This window comes from Staurois parvus, unplaced genomic scaffold (assembly GCF_062004578.1).
Source record: "Staurois parvus isolate SC_StPar_1 unplaced genomic scaffold, SC_StPar_1.0 ptg000294l, whole genome shotgun sequence".
Lineage (NCBI taxonomy): Eukaryota > Metazoa > Chordata > Amphibia > Anura > Ranidae > Staurois > Staurois parvus.
Window position 1 is genome coordinate 1,458,684 of NW_028318090.1, and position 26,975 is coordinate 1,485,658.

Genomic DNA, 26,975 nt, shown 5'->3' on the forward strand with positions numbered 1-26,975 from the left:
TATGGGGGATAAAGAGGAGCCTCAAGACTTCATTAGAGTGTCACCTGACAAGCTTTCAGTGGATGAAGTGTCTCAGTTGGTGGTTTCTCCTAGCTGTGGGGCAGTGTCCCTCTTTATAGGTACATGATTGTACTGGAGACGCATGATAAGAGTACATTCCACATTTCTTTACACAACTTAGTAGGCAACACATGATAAAATGGCTGATTCCCCGAGAGAGTTCATATACATTTGCATTAAATCACAAGATAAGTGAGTGCTTAAAATAGATGATAAAAATGAATAAAATTGAATAAAATGAGACAATAGCAGCTGAACACCAAAAAAGGTACCATATAAACCTCCAAAATAATCAGAATACATAAAGGGGGAGGTGCAGCGCTAACTTAATGTGCTTAGAGCATATACACACATTTATGTAAAACAGTATTAAGGTGCAAATAAAGTGCAATAAAGATGACTATAGATAATTAAACATAGTCCATAACGTGATCAAGAAAGATCCCAAAAAGATCTTCAAAGAACCCCAATGGCTGGATTCGTGGGTGAGGTGATAAATGTGTAAAGATTGCGCACTCACCAGATACGCAATCCAAATGCGCATTCAAAGCAGATATTCTCAGGACATCCTAGGATCCTCATATGGGTCTGGTCAGATCTGGTCAAGAGCCCCTCGCCACTTGATAGTATTGCCACACATGAATGAAAAAAGGCCGCTCTGCAGATGCTATGGTAATATTAGCTGCTGATTGTGGTCAGCTGTGGCAGTGTTCATCCAGCAGCAGCTCAATCTCTCTCCCACGCACCTGCTTGCTTCCAGGACTGTCCTCTACCATGTAGCATTGCACAGAGTATGATGGCAACAGCAAATTGTTGTTGCCATCATACTCTGTGCAATGCTACATGGTAGAGGACAGTCCTGGAAGCAAGCAGGTGCGTGGGAGAGAGATTGAGCTGCTGCTGGATGAACACTGCCACAGCTGACCACAATCAGCAGCTAATATTACCATAGCATCTGCAGAGCGGCCTTTTTTCATTCATGTGTGGCAATACTATCAAGTGGCGAGGGGCTCTTGACCAGATCTGACCAGACCCATATGAGGATCCTAGGATGTCCTGAGAATATCTGCTTTGAATGCGCATTTGGATTGCGTATCTGGTGAGTGCGCAATCTTTACACATTTATCACCTCACCCACGAATCCAGCCATTGGGGTTCTTTGAAGATCTTCTTGGGATCTTTCTTGATCACGTTATGGACTATGTTTAATTATCTATAGTCATCTTTATTGCACTTTATTTGCACCTTAATACTGTTTTACATAAATGTGTGTGTATATGCTCTAAGCATATACATTTGCATGCCTCACCAGTTTATTTAGCAAAGTTTCCTCTTATCAAGCAGCCAAGGGCATCTTTTTCTCCTCTATATATATATATCCTGGTGATCCTTACCATCAGTATAGAAAGTGATGGGACAGTCAGGATATCAGAGTTGTCAGCTGAGTAGGAGATGAGGCTGATTCATCCAGTGGGTACATCTCTTCCAAATACAGCTAGGAAGGACATTCCCCTCACATTGGGCGAGATTTCCTGTTGTGTCCCCAAGACAGGAAGTCGCCTATATGTCAGTAACCTTACCACATCAGTCCTCCCTGTAAAATAGATTTATTACCTGTTGATCTTGTCTGTAGATCCCTTTTTTTCCCACTTCTTTACCCCCTTCCTGTCCAGGGCAATTTTCAGCTTTCAGCGCTATCACACTTTGAATGACAATTGCGCGGTCATGCAACACTGTACCCATATGCATTTTTACCATTTTTTTGAGACAGATAAAGCTTTATTTTGGTGGTATTTATTCACCGCTGGGATTTTTATTTTTTTTGCTATATAAATGAAAAAGTCCAAAAATTTTGAAAAGTGTTTTTCTTATAAAATTTTGCAAATAAATAATATTTCATCATAAATCTTGGCCAAAATTTATTCCGTTATCTTTTTAGTAAAAAAAAAAAATACGCCAAATTAGTTATAACCAAAAATTATAATTTTGAAACTTTTTTTTTTTTTACATTTTTATTTTATTTTTTTATATTATTTGTTTTTTTTTTTTGTTTTTTTTTCTTTTATTACATACCGTCACCCTAGCACAGTGGTCGGCAAGCCGCGGCTCGCGAGCCACATGCGGCTCTTTACCCAGTCTAATGCGGCTCTTCTGTGTGCCGGGCGCCTGCTCCCCTCCCTCCTCTCGGTCGGCCGCTCCCCTGCCTCCTCTCGGTTGGCAGCCCCAAAAGTCCGCGCGGACCTTTTAATCCGGCCTGCGGATGTGGCTGTCAGGATGTGTGTAGGCGGGGCAGCGTGCCGAACGTGAGGGGAGGGGAGCTAGGCTCCTCTCACAGTCCGCCCTGAAGACCCGAACGGCGCGGGAAGACAGCGAGAGGAACGCAAAAGGTAAGTGAATTGACACGGGGGACTTGGCTTACTAGAAGGGGGGGGGGGGGAATAGTACTGTGGGGGATGAAATACTATATGAGGGATGAATTACTTTATGAGGGATGAAATACTATATGGGGGGATGAAATACTATATGGGGGGATGAAATACTATATGGGGGGATGAAATACTATATGAGGGATGAAATACTATATGAGGGATGAAATACTATATGAGGGATGAATTACTATATGAGGGATGAATTACTATATGAGGGATGAAATACTATATGGGGGGATGAAATACTATATGGGGGGATGAAATACTATATGAGGGATGAATTACTATATGAGGGATGAAATACTATATGGGGGGATGAAATACTATATGAGGGATGAAATACTATATGGGGGATGAATTACTATATGAGGGATGAATTACTTTATGAGGGATGAAATACTATATGGGGGGATGAAATACTATATGAGGGATGAAATACTATATGAGGGATGAAATACTATATGAGGGATGAATTACTATATGAGGGATGAAATACTATATGAGGGGATGAAATACTATATGGGGGGATGAAATACTATATGGGGGGATGAAATACTATATGGGGGGATGAAATACTATATGGGGGGATGAAATACTATATGAGGGATGAATTACTATATGAGGGATGAAATACTATATGGGGGATGAATTACTATATGGGGGGATGAAATACTATATGGGGGGATGAAATACTATATGAGGGATGAATTACTATATGAGGGATGAAATACTATATGGGGGGATGAAATACTATATGAGGGATGAATTACTATATGAGGGATGAAATACTATATGGGGGGATGAAATACTATATGGGGGATGAAATACTATATGAGGGATGAAATACTATATGAGGGATGAAATACTATATGAGGGATGAATTACTATATGAGGGATGAAATACTATATGGGGGGATGAAATACTATATGGGGGGATGAAATACTATATGGGGGGATGAAATACTATATGGGGGGATGAAATACTATATGGGGGGATGAAATACTATATGGGGGGATGAAATACTATATGAGGGATGAAATACTATATGAGGGATGAATTACTATATGAGGGATGAAATACTATATGGGGGGATGAAATACTATATGGGGGGATGAAATACTATATGGGGGGATGAAATACTATATGAGGGATGAATTACTATATGAGGGATGAAATACTATATGGGGGGATGAAATACTATATGAGGGATGAAATACTATATGGGGGGATGAAATACTATATGAGGGATGAAATACTATATGGGGGGATGAAATACTATATGAGGGATGAATTACTATATGGGGGATGAAATACTATATGAGGGATGAAATACTATATGGGGGATGAAATACTATATGGGGGATGAAATACTATACGGGGGATGAAATACTATACGAGGGATGAAATACTATACGGGGGATGAATTGCTATGGGGGATGAATTACTATATGGGGGATGAATTACTATGGGGGATGAATTACTATATGGGGGATGAATTACTATATGGGGGATGAATTACTATGGGGGATGAATTACTATGGGGGATGAATTACTATGGGGGATGAATTACTATATGGGAGATGTATTTTCAGTTTTAAAAATGTGGCTCTCAAAATAAATTTCAATCATGGTTTTGGCGAGATTTGGCTCAGTTGAAAAAAAAGGTTGCCCACCACTGCCCTAGCAGTACAGGGTCACCATACATGACACTGTACTAGTGGGGGGTGATGACGATTTTTTTTTTTTACAGTGATTGCTTTTACACCCATATAGGATGTAAAAGCAACCATTTCTCTTTCTCTCTGTCTGCATTCTTGCAGCCATTGAGAAATACTGTGTGAGCTGTGATTGGTCAGAGCTTGTCACATGGTACAAGGCTGTTGTGAATAGCCTTGTACCATGTGACCTCTGTGATCATTCACAGATTTCACACGTAGTAAGCAATGATGTCACAAGTGACATCTTGCTTACTACTTTGCATGTGATCACTGATTGGCCAATCAGTGATCACATGATCGGGACCTCAAACAGAGGTCCCGTCCGACGATCGGTGTTTCACTGTGTCCGGAGGACACAGCGGGCACCGGATCGCGGTGCTGCGCGCTCCCAGGGAGCGCGCACAACTAGAAATAGCGGGTGCCGTTTATGAACGGCAACCCGCCCCTGGAGTGCCACCGCCCTGCCGTTTAAAAACAGCAGGCGGACGGCAAGTGGTTAACAGGGTGACCCGTTCGAGAAAGTAATCTTAGATGGACCGTTTTAAATGGACTTTAAGTGAGCAACAAATAAGTCAAAGTGGAAGAAACCCCTAACTATAACTATTCTAAAAAATGCTCTCTCCTCCCTCCTCTTACCTATCCGCCCTACCCTGTATAACAAAGATCTGTGTACTTATTTTAAATCCGCTCTGGTCATGTGATTCTGCAGCTACAGCTCTCCTTTGTCAGTGAGCTGCAGCTGCAGAGGTGTAGAGGCAGCAGCAACAATAGTTGGGCCATGGGATCCTATGGGTGATGTCACAGCTCTTTCACAACCGTTGTTGAGTGTTCCCTTACACAGAGCTGCAGGATCACACGACCAGGCCGTACCATATGCCGTCCGCCTTATAGCAGATTTACTGCTACGGGGTGGACGTTCTGTGGAAAATCTCATATATAAACGTGATTTTGAACTTCTGTCACTGGTGGTTGCATGCCTGCCGCCGGACCACAGCTTCTGCAGTGATTGGACACAGCAGAAGCTGATCAACAGGTGCCGGCCAGTGGATGAGCGCCGGCACCTGTTGATCGCCAACGAGATGCCAGAACACAGCTCTGCCAATGTAAACAAGGCAGTGCTGTGTTATGTCGGGGAATAAAATCTAGCAGATTGCCTAGTAAAAACAGCACACAGAGTACACAAACACTGGCTAGGCACACAATTAAACCTTTGACCACCCTAGATGTTTAACCCCTTCCCAGCCAGTGTCATTAATACAGTAACCATGTATATTTTTTAGCACTGATCACTGTATTCGTGTCACTGGTTCTCAGAAAGTGTCAGTTAGTGTCAGACTGTCCGCTACAAGTCACTGATCACCGCCATTATAAGTATTACAAAAAAATTCCAGTGTGTGTGTGTGTGTATGTATGTATGTATGTATGTATGTATGTATGTGTATATATATATGTGTGTGTGTATGTATGTATGTATGTGTATATATATGTAATGTATGTGTGTGTGTGTGACAGAGGGCAGACTGGACAGAACACGCAAAGTGGATGGCCAACACACAAAACTTTATTAAGGCAAATGACAGTCACTCAAGTAGGAGAAATAACAAGGAGAAGGCCCAAAATACTTGTAGTCCAGCCTAGAGCAGGGTTAAAGTCACCCCAGCCATTTGTAATCCAAACAGGGAGGTGGGGATTGAGTACAAGAACAGTTCAGGGAAAAACAGGGGAGCATGTACTCACGGATCTGGCAGGGGTACCCAGGTCCACGGGGAGCAAGACCGTATAACAGCGAGTACTTGCCCTGAATCCGGAGTATGATGCGTGGCGTAGTCTGTGGTAATAATCCCCACAAGTCCTGGGCACCTTCCTTGGGGATTGCAGAGTGGCAGCTTGCGGGGGTCTCCCCCTTTTTTGTGGCTTGACGAGCAGCAGCATGCGGCGGCCTCCACCTTCTCTTGGGCTTGCAGAGTTGCAGCTGCGGAGGTCTCCCCTTCCCTGGGGGTTGCAGAGTGGCAACTGCAGAGTTCTCTCCTCCTTTGAGGGTTTGCAGAGCGGACGCTGCGGAGGTCTCCCCTTCCCTGGGGTTTCTGCAGAACGGCAGCAGCTTGCGGAGGCTCCCCCTTATCCTTGGAGTCTATGCAGAGTGGCCACGAGGGTCCCTCCTCAGCTGGGATCCCTCTGTGGCTTGGCAGCGGAATGGATGACCGGGAAGAGCCCGGCATCGGTCTTCTTAAACCAATGCAGGACGCTTCCCAGTCGTCCTGGCAACGGTGGGCGGCGTGCCTCGTCACTTGGCAACGAGGCACGCCCCCCAGGACACGGGTCGTGCTCTCGCCCTGTGGATGCCGGGACCGTGTGGCGTCAGTCTGACGCCGCGGTCCGGAACATCCCAACAGGAGGTTCGCACCTCTCCGCGGAGAGGTGTGAACCTCGCTATCTTTTCCCTCCGGACTCGCGGGATGGGGAGAAGATAGTGGCAAGGGTGACAGAAGCCTCACCTCTCATCCTGTTTTGTTCGGCTTCAAAGAGCCGCGGCAGGATGAGAGGTGGAGGGGGGCCATTTGGCAGGATGACAGCTGGTCACAAGTGGAGGAAATATATTAATGGAATTTGGGAACTGAAAAAGGCACTAATTGAATTGGGGTCTGGAATGTACTTTATTTGGGACAAAAGGGACTTTAATTGGAATGGAATTAATAGGACAAAAAGGTACTTTAATTGGGACGGAATTAATAATTGGGACTGGCAGAGCACCTGTGTTGTGACAATATATATATTTTTGCACAAACCAATCAATATACGCTTATTGGGATTTTGTCTTGCCAAAAATATGTAGCAGAGTACATTTTGGCCTACATTTATGAAAAAATGTGATTTTTTTTTTTTGGCATTTTTAATTGGATATGTTTTATAGCAGAAAGTAAAAAAAATTGTTTTTTTAAAATGTCAGTGTTTCTTCATTTATAGTGCAAAAAATAAAAAACCCAGAGGTGATCACATACCACTAAAAAAAAAACTCTATTTGTGGGAAAAAAATTAAATTTATTTATGTGAAGCATTGCATGACCGCTCAATTGTCAGTTAAAGTAATGCAGCGCTGTATTGCAAAAAATGGCCTCGTCATCAAGGGGGGTAAATCTTCTGGAGGTCAAGTGGTTAATACAGGGTAGGTAGGCAGAGGGGGGAAAGGAAGATTTTTAAGAATAGTTATAGTTAGGGTTTTCTTCCTTTTTTAAGCCTGGGTTCACACTGATGCGGTGCAGAATTTGCACCAGCTTCTGTGTGAATTCTGCACCGCATCAGAATCGCACCACGTTCATGCGAACCGCTGCGTGTGTGTATGTTAACAACACCCCAAAATCGGTTTGCAAAATGCAGTGCGATGTGCAGAATCAGATCACAAAAATGCGTTTCTGGGGTTTTTTTTTTTTTTTATGCGTTCTGGTGCGTTTTTTCTTCATCTCAATTAACATGTGCGTTCTGATGCATTTGTGATGTGTTTTTTTTTTTTTTAATGCATTTTTCCCACATTCCAGATGCATTTTATACAGGAAAAATGCAATCTGTTATACTAACATTTATAGGTAAAGTTGATCCAGGGAATATCCGAATATCCCAGCAAATTGGATCATGCTTTGCTGGGTTTTTTTTTGCCTTCCTCTGGATCAACTGTGGGTGTAGGATTATAACTTTTTTTTTTTTTTATGATTGAACTGGATGGACTTTTGTCTTTGTTCAGCCAGACTAACCATGTTACTATACTTTTGTTGACTGCACTGGAATGCTCTGCCCTGGTCAGAACTAGGGCCATTGGAATTCATGTTAATCACTGTCCATGCATTTTTGATGCAGAATAAAAATGCACTGGACTGCATCTGGAGTGAACCTGCCATAAAAGAAGAAAACATGGGCAGCCATTCATTGTGTACCAAGCTTCATTAGACGGCTCCATACACAGACACAGTGTAGCAAGTCACCCTGAGTGGCTGGGTACATTGTGATCACTAATATCCAATCACAGCGGTCAGCGTGTAAACACAAAGCTTTTGTTTACATGGTAGATTCAAGCCCTCTTCTTACCACAGAAGGAGAGAAATCTATGAATGAGAAATGAATAAATGGGTCTGCAGCAGAAGCTGATCACTCATTTTCACCCACACGGAGATTCTCCCATTTCCATTACACTTACTCCTTATGTTCCTTGCCAGTGAATCTAATCCTTCATTGTCTTCTAGGTACGACGAGGAATCATTTTAATGGGAAGAAGGTTGTGCATTTAGAGTATGAGGCTTATGCACCAATGGCAGAGATGGAAATAAGGAAAATGTTGTGTGACATCAGGCAGAAATGGCCGACTATAAAGCACATAGCAGTTCATCACAGGCTAGGGTAAGTCCATGGTTGCTTTGCTAAGAAAGGCAGAAAACTTGGTCTGTTCATGACTCAGGACTTGGCAACCTAAAAAAACAGCAATAGGGAATTGGTTGACTGGGTTGATTGTTCTCTCTTACTTTGGAACTTCACCCATAATAACTTGATAAAAAAGTAAGTTCTTTACATACATTGCACATTAATAATTATGCCACCAAAATTAGTGTGTGCTGTAAATTGTTTCCAGCATTGTTTTCTGCTTGCCGGAGGCTGCCATTTTGCTGAAGCCCAGAACCCTGAGCAGCAGTAAATCTTTAGACTGTCAGCAGATCGGCCTCTACATTTTTGGCACAGTGCTGAAAAATAGAGAGCAACTGAGCATGTGCAGAGCAGGGTGAGACCTTGTATTACTGGATTTCAAACCGTACAGGCACTTATTTTTATGTTTTACATAGCTTCACCTGCAAAATGGGCCAGTCTGAAGTGATCTAGATGGACTTAATTTTCTGAATAAAGCTCCACTCTGATGAGCAAGTGTATCGTTTGCACACAGAAAGGATTGTCCATACTCCTCCAGTCACCTGCACGTTTGTGATACCTAGATGGGAGGATAAGGCACTGTGTGGGACACTCATTCACACTCACATCTTGTGTCCTAAAGCCCAATTGAACCTTCTTCATTTATTGGCGTAATGTTGTCAGGCTGCATATAAGCAATTCTGAATATCCGTGTCTTTTTATTCTTCTATATTTTTTTTTTTAACTAACTGTGGCAAAGGTTAAAATACCTCAGCTTTGCTCCCACTAATGGCACATACACTCGCGATGTGGTTAATTGGGGCCGTGTACAGAGGGTGGGTTGGATCAGTGGCAATTCTGCTATGTGTGTGAGAGCAGCAAGCAGACTGTCTAGTGTGCTGCTAACACAGAGCATTTTAACCTCTTGCCGCCCGGCCAGTGGCCGATTGGCGGCCGGCAAAATCCCTCAGCGTTCCGGGTGGACGCCATATGGCATCCTTTCAGACATGTGCAGTTTGCGTGCCTGCAGAGCCGCGCAGCGGCGCGATCTGTCACCGGCCATGTACCTCGGACACGGCCGATGACAGATCTGAGTACCGGCCTTGTTGCCGGTACCATGTGACCTGCTGTGACCAATCACAGCAGGTCACATGACAGCTGTATACAATGGATGGCTTCATTCATGCCATCCATTGTATACTAGTGTGTCTAGCTGTGAATGGTCACAGCGATCACATGCACAAGCTGGGCCAACCAAAGCCCAGCTGTGTCATGTGATTAGCCGTGGCCAAATCACAGCTAAGCACAAAAAAAAAAACCCTGAATGAATTGATGTCATTCAGGTAAATGCTTGCTTATAGCAAAGTAATTCTTTGCTATAAGCAAATTGTGTAAAAAAAAAAAAAAAAAAAAAAAAAAAAGTAATAAAAAATAATAAAAAATTTGTTAAAAAAATTATATACATTTTTTTTTCATACTGTCACCAGTTAGTGTCCCTGATCACCGCCATGCCAGTTATATGATGACGCTGTACTGCACTGGGGACAGTATGTAAAAAAAAAAAATAGTGAAAATAATTTTTTTAATTTTCCGAAAAATTATGACAAAAATATACAACTTCAAAAAACTCGCCATGCCTCTTATGAAGTACGTCGGACTGTCTACTCTGCAAAAAGGGGTAATTTGGGGGATATCTGTACTGTTCTGACATTCTTGGACCTCAAGAAATTAGATTGGCTGTCAGTACTTCAGGACTGATCAATATTCAGATATATACCATAGTTTGTGAACTCTATAACTTTCCTTAGCGAAATATTTGTATTACTGTATATGCAGCCTGAAGAGGAGCCTCAAGATGAGTGTCATCAGGAAAGCTTTCAGCAGATGAAGTGACTCAGTTGGTGGTTTCTACTAGCTGTGGGGTGATGTCCCTCTTTATAGGTACATGATTGTACAGGAGACGCATGATAAGAGTACATTCCACATTTCTTTACACAACTCCCCAAGTAACTCTTGATAAAATAGCTGCTTGCCCTGAGGGAGTTAAATTTTTGCCCCAAGGAAGTTCAAACATTTGAATGCCTTACCTGTTTCTTTGGCAAAGTTTGCTCTTATCAAGCAGCCAAGGGCATCTTTTTCTCAGGAGTACAAAGCATAACAAGCAGTGAATCATTCATAACTGCACAATGCGTTGTACACGGTATATTGATATGAAGTAGTTATTTGCATGTAAAAAGAAAAAAAATATTGTTTTTGTCTTGCATACAGTAGTGAATGATTAGACCTTCTGTTAGCTTTTGTTATTTCTGGCTGTGTCTCCATGGGGAGATTTATCCTCAATATCTGTCCTGGTTATCATTACCATCAGCATAGAAAGTGGTGGGATAATCAGGATATTAGAGTTGTCACCAGAATAGGAGATGAAGCTGATTCATCCAGAGGGTACATCTCTTCCCAATACAGCAAAGAGGGATATTCTGTCAAGGTGTAGGCCTTAGATATCAAATACATACATAGCTACACTGTAACTGCTGCTTTAAACATTATGGTTCAAACCTGGGTTGTGATCTCATCAGAACCTTTTTAAGTAGCTAAAACAAGTAAGCTAAGAATGTTTTATGACATGAGCATTTGGGAACATGTGTCAAAGGTTGCCCTGCACTTTTGTTTACTGTCTACATATAATGTGACATGTCATACTTGGTCATATAATAGACCTGTGCACTAGTTACACCCGTTAAAGTGGTAGTAAAGTCGGGATAAAAAAGCCTTCCCCCTGGAAGGACATAATGTGCCAGTATGCATCGCTTACTAGCACATTATGAAAGACGTACCTGAAAACAAAGTCCTCCAGCAGCGCGTTGTCATTGCTGACAAGGTTTCCATTTTCACCAAGTCTTCCTTCTGGCCATTTGAATGGCCGAGCTGCGATGACATCACTCCCGTGCATGCACATGGAGCTACAATCGCGGCACAGCGCCCTCAAGGGATGGCATACTTGCACCGTGTTCCAAATTATTATGCAAATTATATTTTTCTCATTTACCTAAATAATTGATGTAAATAACAGTCAGCATAATTCTCATGTTATCAACTATTAAGAGTACAATTCACATTTTATTGAACAAACCTCCTAATGATAACAGGATTTTTTTAAACATAAAACACTTACAATGCACTGTTCCAAATTATTACGCACAGTAAGTTTCAAAACACTTTATAGGTTGTAAAGAACTGAAAATTGTCATTTGTTGTGTTTGCAGCATATTTACTGAAATCAAAAGCTATTTCAATGAAACTTTTAACAACATTTTAACTGTTTAAACATTTTACCAGGTCACGTTACATTGTAACATAGGACCCCTTATTTGATAGCAGCTTCACAAGTCTTGCATCCATTGAACTTGTGAGTTTTTGGACAGTTTCTGCTTGAATTTGTTTGCAAGATGTCAGAATAGCTTCCCAGAGCTGCTGTTTGGATGTAAACTGCCTCCCACCCTCATAGATCTTTTGCTTGAGGATGTTCCAAAGGTTGTCAATAGGATTGAGGTCAGGGGAGGATGGAGGCCACACCATGACTTTCTCTCCTTTTATCCCCATAACAGCCATTGATGCAGAGGTATTCTTTGCAGCATTGTCATGCATGAAGATGATTTTATTACGGAAAGCATAGTTCTTCCTTCTGTACCAGGGAAGAAAGTGGTCAGTCATAAACTCCACATAGTTCTTCCTTCTGTACCAGGGAAGAAAGTGGTCAGTCATAAACTCCACATACTTTGCAGAGGTCATCTTTACACCTTCGGGGACCCTAAAGGGGCCGACCAGCTGTGTTCCCATGATTCCGGCCCAAAACAAGGCTCCACCACCGCCTTGCTGACATCGCAGCCTTCTTGGAACAGGGTGGCTGTCTACCAACCATCCACTACTCTATCTATCTGGACCATCCAGGGTTGCACGGCACTCATCAGTGAACAGGACTGTTTGAAAATTAGTCTTAATGTATTTTTCTGCCCAATGCAGCCGTTTCTGCATGTGAGCATTGGTTATTGGTGGCCGAATAGAAGGTTTATGCACAGTTGCAAGACTCTGGAGGACTCTACAACTTGATGTTCGTGGGACTCCAGAGGCACCAGCAGCTTCAAATATCTGTTTGCTGCTATGTAATGGTATTTTAGCAGCTGCTCTCTTGATCCAATGCATGGATCTGTCAGAAATCTTCCTCAATGTGCCTTTATCTGCACCAACCCGTCTGTGCTCAGAATCAGCCACAAATCTGTTAATAGTGCGATGATCACGCTTAGGTTTTCGTGAAATATCGAATGTTTTCATACTTCGTCCAAGGCATTGAACTATTTCACTCTTTTCGGCAGCAGAGCGATCCTTTTTCTTCCCCATATTGATGGAAAATGGTGCTCTGCTTAATAATGTGGAACACCCTCCTTTTAGTAGTTTTTCCTTAAATTGGGCTCTCTGGCCAATCTAATTATCACAGGTGTCCGAGATTGTTTTCAGTGATCAAAAGAGCCCTGACACACAATGCCATCCATGAGTTAAACTGAAAAACAAAATATTTAATCTTCGTGACACTTAAATAGAATTTGCATAATAATTTGGAACACGGTGTAGTTTGCTTTCCTTTCACAGTGCAGTGCACATGCGACGGTGACGTCACCAGCTACAGAAATAGTATTTCTTCCTATAACAAATGCAAAAATTAGATTTTGAATTGCATATTCAGGTAGGCTTTAACAGAGTCTGATCAGTTGAGGTTTTACAGTCATGCGTGCTCTCATGAACATAAAAATGAGCTTCGGGGGCCGACTGGTGTCCCTGCTTCACCTTGTGTTAGCATTTTATTGGTGCAGGTAAAAAAGCAAAACATTGATTTTGCTTTCTAGGGTATAAACTGGGAGTTAGCCCATAGCAGGGACTTTAGCTTAGGGAGCATTGAAATACTTTAAAAGTTTACTTACTGAAACGTCTACCCCACCCCTCTGTATGTCAAAATTATTATCTTGAAAAACATTAATTAAAGGCTAAAAACACTGAAATTTGTCTTCATCAGAAAGCTGCATTTATATTCATGTTAAAAAAAAAAATACAATGTTTTAATAGCGGTGCAGGTACACAATACATGGGCCTCAACAGGGCACTCATGCAGTGAACAGGCAATAGTCAATTGTTAGAATATGCTGTCAGCAAAGGGGAACTCATGACAATATGTGGGAAATAAACATCCCTCCCCCATGTTCCCCAAACAAAATTCTCCCACCACAGCATAAATCTCGTCCTTCACCCTGCAGTACACTCACTAGACCTCAGTCAGTGCAGCACACAGCAAAGTACCCCCCCCCCCCCCCAGCTTTGTTAAATGACACAGAGCCAGGAGGTACCTGGAGAAAGCTTCATCGGCACTGTACTGTCGGTCTGACATGAGGTCTCGCTAGCTTGCTGGGCACTTACTTTACCATTAACAAATCCCTCAGCTGGGATGTCCTGATACCATGAATGGCCAGGGTGGGGCTCTACAGCAACCCCCCCCCCCCAACTGGCTCTACCAACACAACCTAGATTAGCTACTACTATGGATGTAAATTTGGCTCTCTTGGTTGAAACAAAAAAAAACACCTTTTTTATTATTAATGTGTTATTATTTTTGTTTAATTTCTGAATGCAAATGATTATCACTGTTGGTGTTAAAAGTATTATTTTTGTTTGGCTGGTAGGTTGGTTCCAATAACCGAAGCCAGTGTAGCCATTGCAGTTTCCTCACCACACAGGAATGACTCGCTGGATGCTGTGAAATATTGTATAAATGCCTTAAAAGCAACTGTGCCTATATGGAAAAAGGTAAATGTACTCATTATTATTCAGAAAATAACAACATATTGTAAAAAGCACCTGTTGTAATAAAAATAACATTGAATTAAAATGACCTGTTGTCATGGTAAGACCTAGATGCAGACAAAATGAAAAAAAAAAAACACACACATGAAAAATCAGCACAAGGGATATAGCTTGCAGTCAGTAGGATGTGTTCCTTGTGTTGATGCCTCTTTTGTTTGTCAAAATCCTGCTCCGTCCATGCCACCCCTGTCGCCATAATCCTCCGGTGCTGATTAGGTTAGAAGAACTAATGGGCTGTCACAGGCTTTCATCAAGGCAGCCCGACTATGCCCATCCTTTTCACCCAGCTCCTCTATTCACAGAAGCCATACTATAGCTTTTATGAATGGAGCAAGATCTATAAATGGAGGATGGGCGGATGATTGATAGGTCCACCCCCTCCATTTATAGATTGCGTTTCATTCATAAAAGCTGGGTGAAAAGGATGGGCATAGTTGCGCTGTCTTGATGAGAGCCTGTGACAGGCGTTCATTCCATTAACCTCCTCAGCACCAGTGGAGTACAGCAGAGAAAGTGTGGGGGGGGGGGCATGGATGGATTTCAACTAACAGAAGAGACATCAGTACAGGGGATACATCCTACTGACTGCAAGCTATGACCTTTCTGCTGATTTCTCAGGTTTTTTTTATTTTGTTTGCAGCACTTGGACTTTAAAGTTTATGTAAACCCTATGATGACCATAAATATACCATTGAAAACGTTTTGCTATATCTCTTAAAATACCCGGTAATCCTATCAGAAATCCAGTACTCCCCTGTGCACCCTGCAATCTTGTCTGGCCAAGTGTGTTATGGACTACAGAATACCTCCATGTCAAGGAGGAGAAGGGGAGATGTTCCGTCATCCTATTGCACTTCCTGTGCTCTAGTGACAACGTGGCTCTTCTATAGGTACAGCCAGGGGCATATTTACCACAAGGCAAACAAGGCATTTGCCTAGGGTGGCATTTTTCAGGGGGATGGAAGAAGGGACATGTGCGCCATTGGAACCAGGTGGGATCCGAGAGAGGCTGCTTGATGGTGTATGCAGAGCCTGACTCTTTTTCCTGGAGATGTCTGGAAGTGTGAAGATGACTGTCTTTCTCTCTGACGCCGTTGGGGGTGGTAGTGGAATGCTCTCCTGCGAGTGGGGGACAGCAGGGGTGTTGTTGGTCAATGTCAGGCTCTCTCCGCAGGAGGGGAAAGGGGTGGTGGTGTTGGCCCATGTCCGCAGGGGAAGATTATTTTTGCATTGCCTAGGGCAGCACAAAACCTAAATACAGCACTGGGTACAGCACCACGATTGTTGTCACCCTAGAACAGAACAGGAACTGTGTTATTGGCAGGATCTCCATATGAAAATAAAGGAAAAAAATGCCTAAAAATGTAAAGTAATACAGATCACATCTAAGGACTGGTAAGCTGCAATATATTACATTTGTTCTTGGTTTTAGATACATTTCAGCTGTGTTTTTTGGAAGATGTAATGTAGCTTGGGGAAGGTCATACAAGGAGAGGATTAATGTATACAGAAATGACGTATCATAGCCTCATGCTTTTCCATGTCCGTGTCTCAGCTAGTTAGCCTAGTTGTGTGACTTTCTAGAGCAGTGGTTCTCAACCTTCCTAATGCCGTGACCCTTTCATACAGTTCCTCATGTTGTGGTGACCCCCAACCATAAAATTATTTACCCAGTAATTATAATTCATGAGTGTTGTTTTACCTCCAATACTGCTGCTTTCAACACAGTAGCTGCTTTCAACACAGTAGCTGCTTTCAACACAGTAGCTGCTTTCAACACAGTAGCTGCTTTCAACACAGTAGCTGCTCTTTACACATCGGAAATATGTGTTTTCTGATGGTCTTAGGCGACCCCTGTGAAAGGGTCGTTCGACCCCCAAAGGGGTTGCGACCCACAGGTTGAGAACCACTGTTCTTGAGTGTACCTGCACTTCTAGGGGTCCCAGTTGATTACAACCAACAAATTTCCCCAGTCCTATCCTGGATCATTATAGAGTATTTTTATATATACGGTATGAACAATGTCTTTAATGATAGTATTGTATTTTAATCTGTTCTCTCAACATTTGTATTATCTTTTTGTCTAGGAGATGTATGAAGATGGCTATACGTGGAAAGAAAATACAGAATGTTCCTGGAAAAAAGAGGATAGCATAAAATAGAAATACAATATATGTACAGGATTCTTGATGTAAACATGACATAGACTTGAAACCAGGCAAAATAGAAAGGGGTCAATTTACTAAAACTGGAGAGTGCAAAATCTGGTGCAGCTGTGCATGGTAGCCAATAAACTTCTACCTTCAGCTTGTTCAATTAAGCTTTGACAAAAACTAAAATGGAAGCTGATTGGTTTCTGTGCAGAGCTCGCCCAGATTGTGCACTCTCCAGTTTTAGTAAAATCTGGGCCTGCTCTGTACCGAAACTTCCATTTTTTTTTTTTTTTTTGTCAAAGCTTAATTGAACAAGCTAAAGGTAGAAGCTGACTGGCTACCATGCACAGCTGCACCAGATTTTGCACTCTCCAGTTTTAGTAAATCGACCCCAAAGTGTGAGACTGACAACTTCTGTGAGGGAACACTCCCCAATTTAGTCCTACAGATGTAATCCCGCATATGACCCTGATAGCAGTACATACATGGCCATACATGAATCGAAATTCAGATGGTTCAGCAGGGCCTGGCCACATTTCTGTCCATGTATGGGCTAGCTGGTTGTACACATGTCAATCTATCGACTTGTGTACAGCTAGCTTGTCAAGACTTTCCCAAATGATCTCACTGATCATTGCATTCTGATGGCGGGGAAGGCTCTCTACAGGCAGAATACAATAGCTTAGCAGGAGTGTTTCTCCCGTCCACATCCATGTGTGGATGGGGGAATTGGTTCATTATTTTTCATTCAACCTGCTGGTTAAACGAAAAAAAAAAAAAAATCATCTATAGTCTGGCTTAAAGATGTGCCGACTAGATACCCTTACTAAAGGAATCCAAACACACTTCAATTTTTTTCTCATTCAGCATGTGATTCCCACATGCAGCCCAACAGCGTAAATGGGAGGAATCTCCACTGCCCTCTATTGTATTCAGGCAGTTGCAGTTTCTTGAATACAAGTGCCAGACAGTGTTTTCATCTGCTCAGAAGTGGTCACTGATTGGCCGATTCTTTTCAATCTTGCTTAGTCGATTTTTAAATTAACTTTAGTCCAGCTGGGTGTTGCTTGCAGGGGCACCTACAGATGGAATTTTACACAGTTCAGCAGAAATCAAATGAAATTTGAATCTATGCAAGCTTAATAATATGCAATCCATTAACGTGTGAAGGTTAAAGTGGTTGTAAAGGGATATTTTTTTTATTGAAATAACAAACATATCATACTTAACTGCTCTATGCAATTGTTTGCACAGAGCAGCCTGATCTTCCTCTTTTGTCCCCTGTTGGCCTTCCTGGCTCCTCCTCTCTGCTGTGTGCCCCCATAGCAATACCATTCCACAGCGTAGGCAAGTAATTTTTTTTTTTTTTTTTTTAATAACAATTTTTATTGGTTTTCAAGTAAATCAAGTGTTACAGAAAACAAAGAAAAAATAAAACAAGCAAAACATAGAGGTACATCGATGGCTAATATTACATTTGGTCAAGACCAGTGGAGTCATATAGTAACAGTGCGAGAAAAATCAGGGTCTTACAATTTGAGCTGGCATAGAGGAAGAGAAGGTATCCCACGGGAGCCAAATCATCTCAAATACAGCAAACGAACCACTATGTGAAGCAGTCAAACACTCCATCTGTCTTACATCGGTAATAAGTTTATACAAAGTTGGCAATGAAGGTGGGGTAGAGGATAACCAACACATAGGAATACTTCTCCTGGCCGCGGTTAGCACATGTGCAGCAAGTTTTCTGGCTAGTTTAGATAGACCCGGGAAGGGCAAGCCCAACAAAAAATGCAGTGGGTCAAATGGGAGAGAAACTTGCAACAATGATTGCAACAAGGAGCGGACCTCTTCCCAAAAAGGAGCAATGGAGCTGCAGGTCCAAAAAATATGATAAAGAGAGCCAGAAGCTCTACTACAGCGCCAGCAGGCAGGAGAAGCACTCGGATTATAAACATGAAGAACTTCCGGTGTTTTGTACCACTACATCATAATCTTGTATATGTTTTCCTTAAAAACCACACAAATAGAGGATTTAGATGCATTATCCCATATTTTCTTCCACGTTAATAAGTCAATATCACGTTGTATAAATTGAGACCACCTATGCATATAAAGGTGAGCGTCATTGGACAAAGGGGGGGCCTCCATAAGAAGTTTATAGGTGCTAGAGACAATACCCCTTTGGTGGGGACCTTCCATACATAGACGTTCGAAGGGGGTAGGTTTCCCCAAGCTCAATGAGGGTGATAGAGTAGAGAAAAAGTGGCGTATTTGAAGGTATATATATAGATGACGAGAGGGTAGAGAGGCTTTCCTCTGGAGATCCAAGAATGAATGTAACTTACGAGTCTCCGGGTGTACCAAGTGACGTAGTTGAAAAAGGTTAGATACTACCCAGAGAGACATCCGGGACATGGCCATATTGTCTGGAAGATTAGGGTTATAAAGGATATTTGTCAGTGGAGAGCATTGAGAAGCCAATGTGAATTTAGCCTTGCATTTCTGCCAAACAGTCAATGAAAAAAGCATGGGGCCTAGGAATAAGTGGCAAAAAGAAAGGACATCCACCGCCGAGGTCGACCAGAGAAGGGAACACAGATGTACTGGGGATAATTGTAAAGACTCGATCTCAGTCCATGTATTGGGAGGGTAATGAACAGACCATGACATAAGAAAGCAAAGGTGGGTTGCAAAATAGTATGTTATTATATCCGGTGCTCCCAAGCCTCCCCTAGAACGTGGGGAAAGCAGAACAGAACGAGCAATCCTGTGCCGCCTGTTGTGCCAAATAAAATGTAAGAGATTTCTGAAGGGAGTGAATCTTGGACATAGGAACGAGTACGGGGAGGGTTGCAAACAGATATAAAAGTTTGGGTAGCACGGTCATTTTTAAGACATTAATACGACCGAGAAAAGAGAGGCAAGGCATCCCAGTGTTTCAGGGAGCGAGAAATTGCTATAAACAGTGGGGGGAAATTGGCCTCGTATATGGATTGGTAAGAGGAAGTAAGGTTGGTGCCTAAATATTTTAAAGAGTGGGTGCACCACCGATAGGGAAAGGCTGCCTGAAGGGAGGAAAGAACAACAGGAGAAACATGTATTGGAAGTGCCTCAGTTTTGGACGTGTTGACCTTATAGCCTGATAAAGCCCCAAATTGTTTCAAATTTTTGTGCAAAATCGGTAAAGAGGTATGTGGACTCGTAAGTGTGAGGAGGATGTCATCTGCAAATAACGATAATTTGTACTCATGAGAATGGGATTGTATCCCCCGGATTCGACCTGATGGCAACAGCCAATGGCTCCAGACAGAGAATGAACAGCAGGGGAGAGAGTGGACAGCCCTAACGAGTGCCATTTGACATCTGAAAGGGGAGTGAGAGAAAGGAAGCTAATCTGACCTGTGAGAAAGGGGATGAATAAAGGGCCTTCAAAGCTGCTACAAATGAACCCCTAATACCAAATCTCTCCAAAACCATAAACATGTAAGGCCAGCTCAAGCGGTCAAAGGCTTTTTGGGCATCCAAGCTCAATAACACAGCAGGGGTAGAGGAACGGTTGACCAGATCAATAGATCTCCTGGTGTTATCTGCAGCCTGTCTGGTAGGTACAAAGCCCACCTGATCTCTGTGTATGAGCTTGGAAATAATATCGGATAGTCGATTGGCCAAGATTTTAGTAAAAATCTTATAATCGGAATTAAGTAGGGCAATAGGGCGTTGGTTATCTACGATAGAATGATCCTTATCGGGCTTAGGAATAACCGAGATATATGCACGGGAGAAGTCAGTCTGGGGTATGATTCCCTTAAAAAGATCTCGGTAAAGGGAGAGGAGATGAGGGGCCAGAATACCAATAAAAGATTTATAGTAGGAGTAAGGTAGTCCGTCCGGTCCCGGGGCTTTACGAGAAGGGAGGTGTTTAATTGTATCCAATAATTCCTCTAGCGTAATGTCCACATTAAGAACGTCAATGTCTGACGGTGATACTCTTGGAAGTGGCAAGGGGTTAAAAAAATTGTCAAACGATAGTTGTGTGAGAGAAGGGTGAAGGTCCGGGGTCAAACAGTTATACAATTTCCCATAGAATGAGCCAAAAAGGGTTGCCATGGCCCGAGGATCATAAGTAGGGCTTCCATCTGGCTGTATTATAAGGTCGGGCATCGTAGAAGGGGACTGGGCTTTGAGACGGTTTACTAACATACGGTGTGGCTTGTTAGAAAATTCATAAAATTTCTGCTTAACCCAAAGGAGGGATTGTGCAGTCTTACTGGAGTCAAGAGCTTTAATTTGGTCACGTAGAAATGTTACCCTCTGAAGCCCTGAGTCAGTAACCGACGTTCCGCCAACGAGAGCTGTTGTATGAGAGAGGCCCTAGCACTCGCCGAGGACTTTTTTAAACGAGAACCCATGGAAATACAGAGTCCACAAAAAACCGCCTTGTGGGCCTCCCACAGAGATGAGGAAGAAGTTACGGAACCGACATTAAGAGTAAAGTATGAATCGAGGCCCCGTGACAATTCATCCCTAAGATGATCTGTGGAAAGAAATGTCTCATTAAGGCGCCAGTGACACGGTTTGGGCATAGCAGGGGGAAACAAAAGATTTAAGGTCAAAGAGGCATGGTCAGACCAAGTGATGGGATTGATTTCAGAGGAAACCAAAAGTGGGAGCAAAGAGGCAGAGATGAAAAAATGATCTAGGCAGGAATAACTACGGTGAGGGTTGGAGTAAAATGTAAATTGTTTATGGAGGGGGTGTTTAATCCGCCAAGCGTCAAAGAGACGATGCTCCCTAATCAATTTACGAAAAGATTTTGAAGAGGAGCATTGCCGCTTTGAGGGGGTGGACTCAAAGAGCACTTTCCTGTCTTTATGGGGGGAAACAATCAGATTAAAATCTCCCCCTACAATCACCTGTGAGGTAGTAATAGAGTCTAGATTAGCGAGCGTCTGGGATAGGAATTGCAGTTGACCTGTATTGGGAGCATATAAATTCAGCAGAACAAGCGGAGTTTCGCCATGCATACACTCTAAAATAATAAAACGACCCTGACGGTCAACCTTGGAAGAAACAACCCGAAGGGAGCAGTGTGACCCAATAAGGATTGCCACCCCGGCCTTCCCAGAAGGATTAAAGGCCGAGTAGGCTTGGGAAAAAAATCTTGAGGCAAAACGAAAGGAGCCAGTCGATTTAAAATGGGTTTCTTGGACAAAAATAACGTCTGCTCCTGAGGATCGGAATTCCTTTAAAGCCATCCACCGTTTTTGAATGGAGTTGAGGCCCTTGACGTTATATGACAGAAACCTCAACGCCATTATGAAACGACAACTGACCTACATGTAATAGCATGAAAAATGAATGGAATACCATCAATGTAATATAGTGAAAAACATAAAACAGTTGAATAACACAGTACAGTGCAAGGTAATAGTATAAAAAACAAAAAACAGAGAACTAACACTAATAAGTATCCGCAAGGATATAAACTCAGGGATAACAATGTGACTCAAGTCGTCTAGGCCTATGGCTAGACAAAGTCGGGAGCAGCACGACAACCAGGACATCGGAAAGGTCGTCAAGCCCGGCCAGAGAAAAAAAAAAAAACAATCAAAAATGAAAAAAACACCCGACAATTTGGCCGGACAGATAAGGGAAACCTGTGGGAAAATTATGTAGAGACAAAAAGAAACCAAAAACCCAGGAGGGAAGGTTCATCACCGGATTCAGAAGGGCGCCCCAGAGAATAGTCAAGCAGGTGGATCAGTTGACCGAGGAAGACGCGGACGTTGTGGGGTACGGGAAAGTCTCTTCCGACCTCTGCGAACTGGGGTCCAGATCTTGTTGGGGGTGGCGGATGGACGAGACGGAGTTGGTGGCAGTGGGGATACATCTTCAGACAGAGGTGGGAGTCCCAGGCGTTTTAAGAAGGAGTCCGCCTCATGAAGATCACGGAGCGCAACTTGGGTATTGTCCCTGGTTACAATCAGCCGAAAGGGAAACCCCCAGTGGTAAGGGACACGGTGTTGTTGAAGGTGTGTGGTGATCGGTTTCAGGTCTCGTCGCTTAGCCAGTGTAATCGGGGACAGGTCGCAGAAGAGTTGGAGTCTGTCCCCCTGAAATTCCAGAGATGGTTTGTGGCGAACAGCAGAAAGTAGAGCTTCTTTGCTTTGGAAAAAATGAAAGCGAACAATAACGTCGCGAGGTCTGGTGCCTTCAGCTGGTTTTGGGCCCAAGGAGCGGTGAGCCCTATCCATACGCCAATCTGCTTCTGGAACCAAGGGGGCAGTCGCAGTAAAGAAGGACAGAAGATGACGGTGCAACTGTGCATCTGCAATAGACTCGAACATACCGCGGATACGGATATTTTGGCGCCGTTCCCTGTTTTCCAGATCGTCTTGCTGGAGCTGCATTTGGGACATGGAATGCTTCAGATAAGCGTTATCCTCTTCCAGCACGTGGACGTATTGAACCAGATCATCAAACTCATTTTCCAATCTATCTGTTCGGTCACCAATCTGGGCAATTTCCCCTCTGAGATCCAAGGCCAGCTTTCCAACCTCAGCGGATATGGACGCGGTAATGTTGCGCAAAAAATTTTGTAGCTTGTCATCCAACGCTGACAATGTGAGGGAAGGTGACTGGGTGACCTGTGGAGTTGTCTGGGTGGAGGGAGGATGCTTCCCTGAGGCAGAGTGCTCCGCAGCCCTTGCAGTAGCATGCTGGGGCTCATAGTCCTCCAGCAGGGACTGAGTCAGGGCAGAGGCTGGAGTGTCAGTGGGTGCAGTACCAGTCGCGACCACCGGGGGGCCGTGATCCCTCCCTGGGCTCCCAGTCATACTAGAGACTGGGGATTGGGGCCTGGAGAGAAACCTCCGGAGCGGCGAGGGCCGCGAGTCACGTGATTGCAGGGAGGGGGGCCTCCAGCGCCCTATCTTCCCCATCAAGCCTCCTCTCAGGTGCCGGGTCGGGTGCGGAGTGCAGATGACTCACCCGCAGCTGAAGAGGAGCAGAAGCGGCTGTCTGGTGAGTCTGTACTGGCCGGGGATGAGCGGAGCTCATTTAATGTGCGGCCGCCATCGTCCCTGGCCGCGCATGCGCTAGGCAAGTCATTTTATTACAGGTTCTTATATAGCGCTGTCAATTTGCGCAGCTGTTCAAACACATACACACATTTATTTATATATATATATATATATATATATATATATATATATATTCACATCAGTCCCTGGCCTTAACCTCCCTGGCGGTATGATTCTTTCCGATTTTTTTGTGCTGAAAGCGGTACCATTTTTTTGCATGGAAATATGTAGTTTTTTATTGTAGGCTGTAATTTTGAGGAATAACTCACTGAAATCTGTCCGAACAAGAGTCTATTAAACATCCTGGGTAGGATAAAATTTGAAACACGAAATCATAAATTATAATTTAATAAATAATCATAAAAAAATAATATAATAATAAATTTAATTCAATAATATAATCAAACCAAAAACACTGAAATTTGAAATACAGAGGCAAATTCGCACATCGCTGAGCAAAGTCGCAAAATTGTTTTCAGTGTCCCCCATGAATCATCACTCAATTCTGCAAGTGGTTCTGATTTACTATCGCTGTTCTCTAGCTGGTCTAAAACCGCTTTTGACTTAAAGGGACGCTTTTTGGACGCCATGGACTTTTCTAAGTTTCCAGGCAGAAAGAACATTCAAAATGCAGGCAGGGCACAGGACAAAGCAGTAGGGACAAAATATACAGTATGTGAAATGCATTGAAACAGCAATGACAGCAAAAATGACATTTTTTAAAAATTTCAAATTTCCCGCCGGTTCCGGCGCCCGTATGTCCCGACGTCACAGGGACCGGAACACAGAAGCCGGATGCCGGCATCGGCCGGAGGAGATGGCCAGGGACGCTGCAGGGGACACATCGCGGGAGCGAAGGACAAGGTAAGTGCTGCAGGGACCCCCAGAGCAACGCTGCATGGTAAGCCCGAGTGTAGCTCGGGGTTACCGCTCTTGGTATAGAAATTTTACCCCGAGCTACACTCGGGAATACCGCTAAGGAGGTTAAAGAGCTTATAATTTAAGGTCCCTAACTTACATTCATACTAGGGCCAATTTAGACAGGAGCCAGTTGACCTACCAGCATGTCTTTGGACTGTGGAAGGAAACCAGAGTACCTGGAGGAAACCTACACAGGCACAGGGAGAAAATGCAAACTTTAGGCAGGTAGTGCCGTGACTGGGATTCGAACCAGCAACCCTAGTGCTGTTAGACGGACGTGCTAACCATGTAGCCACACAAACCTCTTTTTTTGTTTTAGAGGGGAAAAAAAATTACCTTTTAGAAACATGTTAAAACCTTCTTCACCTTCAATTGTTAATTGCTATATTGATTGCCGTAGTTGAATCTTAGTGAATCTAAGTTGGACTCAGATGTCCCTGTCTGCATTGGCTAGCATGAGCCTTGCCACACAGATGATTCCTTGTTTGGTGTGCATGCGCGTTATGCTGCACCATTTTTTGCTCCTAGGCAGCCTTTTCATGGGACAAATTGGGTCTGCAGCAATATTGGGCAGCACACTGCAATCCATGTCTTACCATTTGATGTGCTTCAAGAAGGTGTGGTGGGGGTGACATTCACAATGAACAGCACCACAGGGCACAAATGCATGTAACAACGCAGATGATTTTTACCATGTTTTGGTGCATTTTGCACCTGTGAAAAAAGGACATTGGACTCAAATGCATCAAAAAAGCAACTGCAAGTGCATTTGTGATGCATTTTCCATTCATTTCAATAGGGAGGTGTGTTTTTGCTGTTTTTGCTGTGTTACAGTTAGGACCCTTTTATACTGGTCAATTTTTCATTTGTTTTAGCATTACAAAAAGCAGAAGAAAAATGCATGGCCATTAAATCCTGTAGAACTCTTCACACCAGTCAGTTGCGGGTCTGGTGCATTTTTAAAAGTCCTGCATGCTCCATATTTGGTGCAGTAAAAGAAAAAAAAACTAACAGCAAAAACACACCTCCCTATTGAAATGAATGGAAAATGCATCACAAATGCACTTGCAGTTGCTTTTTTGATGCGTTTGAGTCCAATGTCCTTTTTTCACAGGTGCAAAATGCACCAAAACACGGTAAAAATCATTTTTACCATGTTTGTGCAAAGGAGCAGCATGATAGCAGCCTAATGTGTGTGGAAATGCAGCACACTGTTGTGAATGGGCCCCTTAGTGCAGTTTTTTTTTTTTTATAAAATTGTAGTTCTCTTCATTTTAATATGAACACATTGATGACATTGTTGGCAGAAATATTATATTGTAGACTGCATTGTACCTCATCCCTAATAAAAAATAGAATAATACCCCTAGGGGAACAGCATGGGACATTACTGGTACAGTATAGGACAGACATATTTTAGTTAAAAAATTACATATTTTATTGAAAACAAAATAAATTTAACTTGTCTCTACAGGTCTATCTACAACTCATCCATAATCGTAAACCACAAAAAGAGGACAATGATGTCCATTCTAACCAAACCCAAACCTATGCCGTTCCGCACACCACCCAATCTGTAACCGCATGACAAGCAAAACGCGTCGACCTTTTGGAGAATATAATGCTATAGAGAACAGTGCTGATACATTTGGGCTGGTTAGCCATGTATTGTTCTTAGAAAATGACATTTTATTGAACACAATATAAATTTAACTTGTTTAACTAAAATATGCGAGTCTGTCTTATACTGTACTAACAAAGTGTCATGCTGTTCCCGTAGGGGTATTTTTCTATTGACATTGTTTACAGATCAATAACAATTCACTAATATTACTTGGCTATAATATATTCATGAAGTAAAATTAGATACAACCATGGGAAAACCATAAAAGAGACAATACAGACCGTCAACTATAAAACTTTATTTATATAAAACTTTTTTTCACAGAAAGATACATACAGCCTGTCTCAGTTTCAAGTATTGCAAACAAATGGTTGGTCCGTATACAAATTAGTGATACGAAAAGGTGTGTTGCCTATTGCGGAAAAGTGCGCACAAATCTAGAATTTATGTCAGAGCTTTAAATAAAGTTATGAAGTTCAAATAAAGTTTTCTTCTTTGTTGATAAACAAGGACAGCCGTTATTCACACTATGTTTGGTTTGGGGCTATTGTTCAAGGCAAAGGAGAAGGAAGGGGAGAACATTTATTTGTGACTGTCATGTGCCATTGCCTAAAAGCTGGTTTGGAAGACTGATACATCTGTTCTGGGTGGAGTTGGCTTTAACACCCTAACTATTCCTAAATCTTATTTT

At 42.7% G+C, this 26,975-nt stretch overlaps 1 protein-coding gene across 3 annotated transcripts; it reads left to right on the forward strand.

Moving 5' to 3' along the window:
- Window positions 1–26,769, forward strand: LOC149458098 (molybdopterin synthase catalytic subunit-like). 3 transcript variants are annotated; one of them, XM_089682687.1, is made up of 5 exons: window positions 1–119; window positions 8,441–8,594; window positions 14,321–14,444; window positions 16,589–16,692; window positions 26,135–26,769. In XM_089682687.1, the coding sequence occupies exons 1-4, from the start codon at window positions 2–4 to the stop codon at window positions 16,661–16,663; spliced, it is 471 nt and encodes a 156-aa protein (XP_089538813.1). In that variant the 5' UTR covers window position 1; the 3' UTR covers window positions 16,664–16,692; window positions 26,135–26,769. The 3 variants fall into 3 exon arrangements, with proteins under 3 accessions (XP_089538813.1, XP_089538814.1, XP_089538812.1); XM_089682688.1 differs by having other exon boundaries at window positions 16,589–16,676; XM_089682686.1 differs by lacking the exon at window positions 26,135–26,769 and having other exon boundaries at window positions 16,589–18,110.
- Window positions 26,770–26,975: the final 206 nt, after the last annotated feature.